General features: G+C 40.7%; 1 protein-coding gene across 1 annotated transcript; it reads right to left on the reverse strand.

Annotated features, from left to right (window-relative positions):
* Positions 1-8: 8 nt before the first annotated feature.
* LOC120106931 (protein PARTING DANCERS homolog) lies at positions 9-2,238 on the reverse strand (the record flags this gene model as incomplete). Its single annotated transcript, XM_039120032.1, has 3 exons — positions 2,171-2,238; positions 156-277; positions 9-86 (listed from the first exon to the last, which is right to left on the reverse strand). Coding segments are annotated over exons 1-3 (264 nt in total), but the record flags the coding sequence as incomplete, so codon positions are not given.
* Positions 2,239-11,792: the final 9,554 nt, after the last annotated feature.

An 11,792-nucleotide genomic window follows, 5' to 3' on the forward strand; every position in this document is an offset into this window, starting at 1 on the left:
TTAAAGACAGCAGATCCGTTATCAGAGTCCCAATTCATTACGAAAATAAAAGCAACCGACAGTCCGCCATTGTTGAATATGAAATCCTACAATCCAGTGATCATAATGACAGATGAACTTGTTGCATGAATCTCAAAACAAGATATGAGAATTACAGGGGCTATGGGTAGGAAGTTTAGACGGTATGAATTTGCACTAAGGAAGGATGAAATGAAGAGAATGAAGGATGGATGCTGGTTATCCCTCCATGATGTATTCATCATGCAAACTCCACTACCTGCATAAAATGGAATATGTGGTTAAGCCTTATTTCTCAAAAGTTGGAATACAATAAAATTTTAAAGCAGAGTCCCAGCCTAGGCATCAGAAACAAACATAAACATTAGACTGCCCTTTTATCTGATCTGATGGGTATGAAATCCATTGCTAATTTCTGCATGCAAATAGAACATTGAGTTCCAGTAGAGTATTGCCACCCCGAATGACTTAAATTAGACCAGTGACAGAAAAGGTCTCAAAGCAGAAGAACATTAAAAAATATGCAGTAAAACAGAAAATAAACCCAGAGAAAATGAAGTATAGCAGCATTTTTCTTTTCCAGTAAAGGCTTGAAGCATGACTGAATGAATAAAATTGCATTTTATATGTCCATGCACCTATTATCATGTATGTAGTATCTCAAAGGCTGTTGCCTATAAGAAAGTGTACATATTAAAGAAACTAACTGCTACTGAAGATTGTTGCATTACTAAGATGCTCCAACATTTCTCCTCAACCATCTGTCATCATAATGCTGAGGACTTTCACCCCTTACAGAGGGAAAGAGATATCAATACATTTTCTTGGAATCTCTAAAACATACACAGGATAAAGAGGAATGCACCGAAAGAAGGTTATCATGGCTATCTAATCACAACTTTTTGAGTGGACGTGACATAGCAAGAATGGTTTTGACAGGCACTTGACCTGGAAAAGGAGGTCCAGTATGGTCGACTTGATATCATACACACATAGAGTTTTAATCCGATACCCTCAAAATTCTCTGTTCTTCCAAAACACATAAGCACAGTCATATACAGAAAATAAACAATATAAAATACAATGAAAGAGGAAGCAAGAAGCAATTGTCCATAAATTTCCCAACCAAGCAGAATTGATAGCAAATGAATAGAATTTCCAAATCATTTGATACCAAAGTGACAGAGAAATCTCGTGATGTAAGCAAATAATGTGTTGTCAGTGAGTAGAACAGAAATTAAGAACCAACTCTCAGTTCACCATGAGGCAAATAACATGTCATCTTAAAATCTAGATTAGGCAGAATCTAATGTGGCAATAACTGAATAAAATCTGCACAGAACTCATGTTGTTTTACATGGAATTTTTCTGCACAAGATCCATACCAATCTTAAAATCTAGATTTCTGACACTTCCAGAACCCAAACAATCCAAAAAATTGAAAACTCCAATAGTTTCACGCCCTTTTCCAGATCAAACCCTACTTACATGGTTCCCAAGAGCACCAATAAATATCAATACACGGATTTCCATGAGTACAAAAAATTCTGATCATCGTGCTTTCCTTCATTTTTCCTTAAAGAAAAGAAAGGTTATAACCATTCTCAAGCAACAAATAGAGATTCAGATACAGACTCGTTGAATTCTTGATCAGATAATTCCAACGAAAAAAAGAGTCAGACCAAAGAAGAAGCACACAAGAAGAAAGAAATAACATTGTTACATGGCCTACAGCGCATGCGTGCGTGGCATATAGAGATTACAGGATAACCCATTTAAACATCCTCTAGGAATAACAGGAAATAGTTGCAGATGCGATGAAGTTGACTGAAACAAACAAGAAATCAAAGGGACCGATCTAAGAATCAGGGTTTACGGCCTCGACCATTATCTCAAAATTCAGATCTATCAAGAAGAACCACATTAGTCATGGATGACATGGTCTAAATCGCATGCATCGCATCCACAAACCAAATCACGAAATAATCGACTTCACATCATCCAGAAATCAGTGAAAAAAAAAAACTTCTCGTATACTATCCAAGTTCCAAGAAATCAAAGAATTAGGGCTGACGGGCGAGACCAGGATGATCGTATCAAGTTATTGAGAGGCAAGCAATCATCTCGAGACCAATAAGGGGTCGAAAATTACCGGAATTAGGAGGGATCGGCGGATTTCTTGCGCGGTCGCTCCAGCTTCCTGTCACACTCGCCATTCGACCTGTCGCCCCAGCGGAGAACAGGGAAAGAGGGAAGCAGGGTTCTCTAATACCCTCCGGTACCGCCCTTTTTTGAACCGTCGCATAATACCCTCGGCATTGTACGGAATTACGATTATATTCCCAGCTTAGGAGATGACACGTGTACCTGCTGGGTTACAGGCCCGGCCCAGAACACACCACCGCTGACTGCGTTCAAACTATGGCCCATCGATTCAACGAAGACACCAACATCTCTATAAGAACCATTCGAGATGGTTCCCAAATTAAACCACGTTATTTCATTTAGGATGTTAAGATCCAGGAGTTATAGATGCTGTAATGTTTGGTGTGAAATATTTTAGTAAATGGTAGATGGCCAAAGTGCTTAGTGAATCGTTGGAATACATGGAAGAGAAAAGAACAAGAGAAATAAAAACACTCTATATGTTCCAGAAATTTGAATGCCATTGTCATCAAAGTACTAAAGTCATCAGCGCCACATAATTCAGTATGTGATTGGAATCATATTAACAAGCACATTATTATTGTGAGATAAGTGAGCTGTACCCATTCGTCTCATCTTACACGTGTGAACCTAGATATATGTGGCTCACCGTCTTCCCCTTGCCGCATGTGGCAATACTAAGCTTTGTCCATATGCGAGATGGCGTGCCAGCTGAAAACATGGAAGGAATGTTTGGGAGAGTGCAGGAAGGCCACAGGTCTCGATCCTCACGGGAAGAACAAAAAGAGAGAAAGACCTCATGTTTGATGATGTTCTTGGATCATAGAGAACCTTCCCGTCAATATTGTAGTTTTGGGGAAGGGCTGTTTGCAAATGGCTTCCCGTGAAAAATTGAATTATCATATCATCAGTGCTTTTGAAACAAACTCAAGATGAATGTAAAAATGCTAGAAAATTTGTCAAATCGGAGGATGCCTGCGGAATCCAATTTAGAAATCTTTGTGTGGCAATAGCTCGAGTTTTAGGGTATGTTTGGTTCGTGACTGAACTCGGAATCAAAATGAATTAAAATGGAATCAAAATGGTTATATTCCTCAACATGCTTGGCTCGTAATTAGAATCGAAATCGGAAAGAAATTTGAATATTAGAGAAGAATCTAGATTGAATTTTGGAGGATTGAATATTCCTCGAAAATCAAAATGAGAATGAGAATTTTCTCAACCAAATAATCACTCATTTTTATTTCAAAGCCCAACTTCTTTCAACTAAAGTTAACATAACTTTAGTGCTAAGCTAATTCTGGTTCAATTTGCAATACTATTATTTCATCCAAAAAAAAGGACGAGGAAAGCAAAGTTATCGACCACATTTAGGAACAAGCGATTAAGCTTTGTGATAATCCATATCAGCCATTCAATATTTTCAAAAGAAATCTTCCTGCAAATTTGTACACTTTCTCAACAAGATAACAATCAATCAGCCTTCTATAGCGATATTCTAGCCAGAAGATATCATTAAGAACACGGGCAAAAATGATCCAAGACATAAATAAGAACTGAAAGTGAGCAGAATACTACTCCTCAAGAGAATGGCAGTGAAAAATTGGCAAAACTGCTCCTCACGCCTCCTGCTTAATAGTTAAAAAAAAACATGGTGTAATACATCAACCAACGATTCCTTCTGAGTTTTGCCTACCGCTTCATGATAAAAAAACATGGCGTAATACATCAACCAACAATTGTTTTTAAGTTTTATTATAACAGCCCAGTTTTGTGTTCTATGATAACAAATGATGACCAAACTAACACAGAATTAATAAAAGTAATTGTTCAAATGCAGTTAACATGAACTTGACAAATGTAGTAATTCAATATCATGAAAGTCTCTAGCTCTGCATCAAACTGGTCTCTATAAAATAAAAAAAAAGGAGATATCAATTAACACAACCAACAAATGTAATTGAACATTTGAATTGATAACGAGCCACCTGAACATATGCACATATGAATGGTTTATGATTAGAAAAGCCAGCAAAATTCTCATGCATTTCCTTCTTCAAATGTCTTTCAGATGCACTGGTTCCCTTGTCAGGACACGAGTAATCTCAAGCTTCTCTGCTATTTAAACACCTTTAGCATTTCAACTCTGGTGCTCCAGAAAGCCCATAAACTTTTGAGAGGTAGCCTTGCATGCGTCCTATCACTTTCCACATCACTGAATTGGGCTCCTTTTGGTTTTGCAAGAAGAGACATACTGAATGACAAGAGTTCCCTTTTCCCCTGTCGAAGATTGAGTACTAGCCAACAAATAATTTTGTCGGATTTTGCTGAAGAAAGTCCGGAATACCACGCCATCAGTTTCTTAATTTTTGCAAGTCTTCAGTTAACTCAATGGAGGCCATAAGAGCACATAAAATTGGGGGCTTGCGTGCAAGAAAAGAGTTCAGAGACCATATTCTCGCAGTCTTTGAGAGAACAAAATGATGAAGAGGCTCTCAGATGGGCTGCTCTTGAGAAGCTGCCAACACACAACCGTGCAAGAAAAGCAATCCTTGCAGGAACTGACCAGAAGGTTGTTGAAGCCGATATGCAAAAGATGGGGCATCAAAAGAAAAAGTGATAGGTCCCAATCAGAGAGAGAGTGAGTGAGTGTGTGTGTGTGTGTGTGTGTGTGTGTGTGTGTGTGAGAGAGAGAGAGAGAGAGAGAGAGAGACGTCGAATGGAATAAGGGAATACTTTTATTAATAGGGCTCTACTTTAGGTGAGGGCAACCCATTACACTCGAGCAAACCAACTCTCTACTTAGCTTCCCCTCTCCCATCCCTATTTAAAGTCACGAACATAACTAACCCACAGAATACTCGGGGGACAAGGCAACGGACGCCGAAGACGCCGATGAACGACCTTCTGCTCCCGTAGCAACCGCGGCGGAGCCTCCTTCTTCACGTGGCCCTCATGCATGGCCAGTGGTCGACTCCTTTACTTGACCCAACAAACTCCCTTGAGCTTCGGCATCTCCGTGTGGAACGTGGTTGATGGACACTAGGTAACGCGGGTTCGGTCTCCGGAACCGCTGAGATCTAGTGCACCCATCATCCCTTCCCCCTTCAGCCAAAATCTTATCCTCAAGGTTTGCTCTTGGGTACTGTTTCTTCAGCTGGTCGTATTCTTCCCAGGCGGCGTCCTCCTCAAGCAACGAACGCCATTGTACGAGGACTTCTTTGATGATTTTCTCTCCTTTTTTGACCCATCGGTAGTCCTTAACAGTGGCTGGCTCCAACATAAAATGTTCATCTTCTTGAACGAGTGGTGGTCCTTCACAAGGGACTTGCCCATCTCTTAGTTTTCGTTTGAGGAGCGATACATAAAACACTAGATGAACCTTCGCGTCCTCTGTTACGACTGGTCCAACGCACTCTATAATGCGATATGGCCCGAAGTATTTCTGGGCAAGCTTTTGGTGAGCTCGTCGGAAAATCGTCTGCTATCGATAAGGTGGAAGCTTTAGGAACACCCATTCCCCCTCTGTAAAAGTAACTTCTCTTCGCTTCTTGTCTGCTTGCTGCTTTATTCGACCTTGCGCCCTCTCCAAGTTGCCCTTCAGCTCCCTTATCAGTTGGTCTCGAGCGGCCAAGGTTCTATCGACCTCATCTACAGCCAAGAGTCCTTCCATCTATCAGATGATCGTTGGTGGTGCTCGTCCATATAGTGCCTGGAAGGGTGTCATTCCGATAGTGGAATAGAAGGTGGTGTTATACCAGTACTCTGCCCAAGCTAAACTATACTCCCATGTCTTAGAAAACCAGCTGCATAGGCACCTGAGGTATTGTTCGACACACCTATTGACAACCTCGGTTTGGCCATCAGATTGAGAGTGGTACGCTGAACTCATGCGGAGCATGGTGCCTTGAAGCTTGAAGAATTCACACCAGAAATTACTCACGAATACAGAATCTCGGTCACTGACGATCGACCTTGGCATCCCATGTAGACGAGCTACTTGATTAACGAAGAGTTCTTTCCATCACTTTTGATAACATAAGATACTCCATAGACATGCCAATGGTAACTAAAGATTAGACATTGGCGACAACGTAGATCTGTAGATATGCCTAAGCCCTCCGATGGTATAACTATTAAGAAACAAGCTAATATTTCCTCTTGAACTGCACCTGCAGGAAATGAAAGCACAGGGTTTTCAAGAAGATCAGCTCGTACTTTTAAAGGGTGTGAGTGGAGCTTTCAGGCCAGGAGTCCTGACAGCTCTAATGGGCATTAATGGTGCCGGAAAGACTACATTAATGGATGTGCTAGCTCGAAGGAAAATAGTTGGATATATTGAAAGAAACATTACTGTGTCTGGATACTCCAAGAAGCAAGAAATATTTGCTTGCATATCAGGATACTGTGAACAGGACATCCATGCTTCGAATGTTACAGTATACGAGTCGCTGTTATTCTCCTCATGGCTTCACGTACCAGCTGAAATTGATTCTGCAACAAGCACGGTTACAGTGTTTGTGCTAGTTCATTCCTTGGATTGCTGTGTCTGACTTTCTTCGTATGTTGAATTTTCTCCATGTTAAAGGCATCAATAATTTTTAGCAAAAAAAAAAAAAGGCATTAATAATAGCTAAAGAGCCAAACTGAAGCACTTCCCACACACGAAAAAATAAAAAGCAGAAAACAATTTATCCTACTACAAGTTTCAACTTCCACAATATCTTGTTTTGTCAAGGGAATTGAAGGAGTCAGTAGAAAAGCAGATGGGCATAATCCCTCAACATGGATGATGGAAGTATCTACAATTGCACAAGAAGAGATATTCAGCATTAACTTTGGTCATGTATACAATGTAAGAAAACTAAAAAAAATGGATAACTGGTTTGGACAACTTACCAAACCATACACTGTTCATGCTTCTATTTATAGAGTTTCAGTGAGAGAATTACAAAGTTTCAGAGAGAGAGAGAGAAAGGGCAGTTACACGTAATCGTTTATAACAATCTTTAGTTATAACAGACTGTAGTTACTACAATAGAAATAACAAGAGGCTCGTGGGAAGAACTCTGAAGCAGCTGAGTTGACCATACCATTGGAAAGTTTAAACTGATAGCTGGGAGAAGAAAAGCTAACGGCTACTCAGCGGCTGGGAGAGAAGAAGCAGATGAGCTAACACCCCCCTGCAAACTGATGGGGAGATGACAGACCAGCAGTTTGGAACGCAGAAAACAAAAACGAATAGCAGAAAGCCCTTTGGTGAAGACATCAGCAACCTGGTCTTGAGTAGCAATATAGCGGACCTTAATGTCTTTGTTCACCACTTTCTCTCGAATAAAATGGTAATCCACCTCGTTGTGCTTCGTTCGAGCATGGAAGACAGGATTAGAAGCAAGAGCAAGAGCACCAACGTTGTCACACCATAGAACAGGAGGGGAAGACAAGGAGATGCGAAGCTCAAACAGTAGCATTCGAAGCCAATATAATTCAGCTGTGGCAAGTGCCATGGATCTATATTCAGCTTCCGTACTTGAGCGAGATACCACAGGTTGCTTCTTAGCGCTCCAAGAAACCAGATTTTGACCCAGAAATACACCATAGCCACTGGTAGATCGTCGATCATCAGGATTGCCAGCCCAGTCAGAATCATTGAAGGCATGTAAATGAAGAGAAGATGGTGAGTAAAGTAAACCAAAGTCTACTGTGCCTTTAAGATAGCGAAGAACCCGTTTCATGGCAACCCAATGGGGTAATCTAGGATTGTGCATAAACTGACAGAGTTGATTAACAGCATAGGAGATGTCAGGACGGGAGATCGTGCAATATTGGAGTGCACCAACAACATGTCGATATGCAGTGGGATCAGGTAGTAATTCTCCGGTATCAGCAGAGAGTTTGGAACCATAAGCAACTGGAGAAGCCAACGGCTTGGCACCAACCATCTTCATTTTGATCAATAAATCAGTGATATACTTGGTCTGTCTCAAATGCAGCATCTGTGAATCTCTGGAAGCTTCAATGCCCAAAAAGTAGCTTAAAGAACCAAGATCTTTCATGTGAAAATAGGACTTTAGTTGACATATAAGATTCATAATAACACCAGAGTCTAATAATATCGTCAACATAAACCAACACAAAGATAGCAACCTTGGCAGAGTGGAAAAGAAACAAGAAGCAGTCTACTGAAGACTCAATAAATCCAAACTCCAACAATTGCTGTGATAGCCTCCTAAACCAAGCCCTTGGGGCTTGTTTGAGACCATAAAGGGATTTATGAAGTCGACAAACGAAATCAGAATGGGAAGAGTCAACAAATCCTTGTGGCTGTTCCATGTATACCTCTTCGTCCAGAATACCATGAAGAAAAGCATTAGAAACATCTAATTGTCTGATGGGCCAATGAAAGGAAACTGCAAGTGCCAAAACTAGTCGGATAGTAGATGGTTTGATAACTGGACTGAATGTTTCATGGTAATCCACTCCATTTTGCTGATCAAACCCTTTAGCAACTAGACGGGCCTTAAATCGTTCAATGCTCCCATCAGCTCTTTGTTTAATCTTATAAATCAATTTGTTACGGATAATACAATGATTTGTAGGACGGGGACATAAGGACCAAGTCCCATTTTGCATCAATGCATCAAACTCAAGCCCCATCGCAGCACGCCAGTTAGGATCTGACACTGCTTGTGAGAAACAAGTAGGTTCAGATTCACTTAGAATACTAGATAGAGATCGGAGAGGGTGACGAATAGAGGAGTAAACATGAAAATCCGGAAACTGTTTTGGTTTGGAATGGCCTGTTTGAGACCTGGTGACAATGGTGGTTGGTTGTGAGGTAAGTGGAGGAATAGAAATCCCATCATCTTGACCAAAATGGGATGATGCTAGAGGAAGAGAATCTGAAGCAGCTGAGGTCATGGGAAAAGAAGCAGAGATAGGAGAGGGATGAATGGGGGAACCTGTAGAATGTGTAACATCTGTAGAAGGTGTAACGGGAGATATCAAAGGAGTGATGATGAGCAAAGGAGTAGTAGAAGACGCCGAGCTCCATTTGTCAGCTGAATGCAGACCCTCCTTCATTGCTGGAAAGCAGTGCTCATCAAAAACAACATGGCGAGAGACAAATATGCGACCAGTAGAAAGATCTAAACAACGATAACCACGTTGATTATTCGAATAACCCAAAAAACACATTGTTTACTGTGAAATGCTAACTTGTGGGATTGATAAGGTCGAAGAAAAGGAAAGCAGGAGCAACCAAAAACCCTCAATTCAGTGTACCTGGGGTGCTGTTTATGAAGTGAAAGATAAGGGGATGAGTTGTGTAGAACTGGAGTCGGTAGACGATTGATGAGGAAGACTGCAGTTTGAAAGGCATCAACCCAGTATTTTGGAGGCAGACATGATTGGGCTAGTAAAGTGAGACCTATTTCTTGGATATGACGATGTTTCCTCTCAGCAATGCCATTTTGTTGGGAGGTATATGGACATGTCAAACGATGATAAATCCCATGATGAGCTAAAAATTGTGTAAATTGGTTTGATAAGAATTCACCACCATTATCAGTTTGAAGTTGTTGGATGCAACAGGAGAAGAACTTTTCAACAAGAGTTTTGAATTTCACAAAAATGGTGAATACATCAGACTTATAACGAAGAGGATACAACCAAAAAAAACGAGAAAAATCATCAACAAAAAGAACATAAAACCTACACCCACTGATTGATGGTACCGGGGACGTCCAAACATCGGAATGAATAAGAGCTAAAGGAACTGTAGTTTGGCGTGTAGATGCATGAAACGGAAGATGTTTTCCTTTGCCAAGCTGACAGGGGGAACACACTTGTAATGGAGTTGAAGACTTGGTGACAGAAAGGAGATTAAGACGCAGTAAATGGTCTAAGACATTCTTTGACGGATGACTTAATCTTGAATGCCAAGTATCAAGTGAAGTTTTAACACCAAGATTGGCTGTGAAACATTTGGGTTTGTTTTGAGAGCACTTCTGATCAGCAACTGGGTAGAGACCATTTTCAACCGTTCCATGGAGCAGAAGGCGTTCTGTCTTGTTCTCCTTCACAGTAAAGTCAGTCCCAGTAAGTATAAAGTAACAATTATTATCCAAGCAAAACCTATTGATTGAAAGAAGATTAGTAGAAGCATTAGGACAGTGTAAGACTTTGGATAGATTAAAGATGGAATTTCCAACACAAAGAGAAGAGGAACCGATGCTTGTAATTGGTAGACCTGAACCATTTCCAACAGTGACAGTATCAGTCCCTTGAAACGGCTCTTGGTGCATGAGGTTGGTTGCTTCAGATGTGATGTGTGCATTAGCTCCACTGTCTGCATACCAAACCTGATGATCATAGGCTGCATTTGCTTCAGCAACCATGGCAACAAGGTTAGAAGGTGGAAACCGTCCTTGATAGGAGTAATCAAATCTGTGGTAACAGTCAATAGCTGTGTGTCGTGGTTTATTGCAGATTTGACATACTGGAATTCCAGCATTTAGAGTTGAACTTGGTCGAGGTGAACTCTTTGGTGATCTGTTGGCTGGAAGCCCAGTCATCAGTTGTTGAGTGTTTGATTGCTGTTGAGACCGAGGTAAGTTAGACTGGGGCTTAGGCTTCCTTATGAAACTAGGAGCCTTTGGTTTTACAGCTGATAGAGCAAACTGAATATTATCAGAGTGAAGAGATGCATTCTAAATGTTTATCATAGATTCGTAACTGAGCAATTCAGCCTGAAAATCTTCCAAAGAGAACTCCTTATCTCGAGAGGCAAAGTTAAATGAGGTTATGAAAGGGTTAAACGTAATCCACCAAGAACATAAGAAATTAGATCTTGGTCATCCACCGGTTTACCAGCAGCAGCAAGTTGATCAACCAAAGATTTGGCATATTCAATGTATTCTACACAGCCTTTGTTAGTCTGAGACAGAGTCTGGAGTTGCCGCCGAATATGAGCAATCCGAGATCTTGACTGAGATGAAAACCGTGCTGCAAGAGCACTCCATACCTGTTTGGAAGTATCTAAACCATAGACTGTGGAAATCAGCTTCTTGGAAAGAGAAGATAAGAACTAACTTAGTAAACATTGGTCCTTCTTATGCCAAACAACATAAGCCGGATTTGGGGAGCCATCTGCAAGAACTACAGGAGGACATGCTTCAGAACCATCCACAATTCCCAGTAGATCATGGCTTCGAAGTACCGGCAAGAACTGAGATCTCCAAATGAGGTAGTTGGAGCCATCTAGTTTCACAGATATGAGCTATGCAATATTGGGTATAACAAATGGTAGTGAGGTCTCTCTGGAGGAGAAAGAAGAAATGGTTTCAGAAGTGGCCATTTATGCGAATTTTGGAAGCTATCCCAAGGATCAAGCGTGAGCTTAAGAGCTCTGATACCATGTAAGAAAACTAAAAAGAATGGATAACTGGTTTGGACAACTTACCAAACCATACACTGTTCATGCTTCTATTTATAGAGTTTCAGTGAGAGAATTACAAAGTTTCAGAGAGAGGGAGAAAGGGCAGTTACACGTAATCGTTTATAACAATCTTTAGTTATAACAGACTGTAGTTACTACAACAGAAATA

This window comes from Phoenix dactylifera, unplaced genomic scaffold (genome assembly GCF_009389715.1).
Source record: "Phoenix dactylifera cultivar Barhee BC4 unplaced genomic scaffold, palm_55x_up_171113_PBpolish2nd_filt_p 000694F, whole genome shotgun sequence".
Lineage (NCBI taxonomy): Eukaryota > Viridiplantae > Streptophyta > Magnoliopsida > Arecales > Arecaceae > Phoenix > Phoenix dactylifera.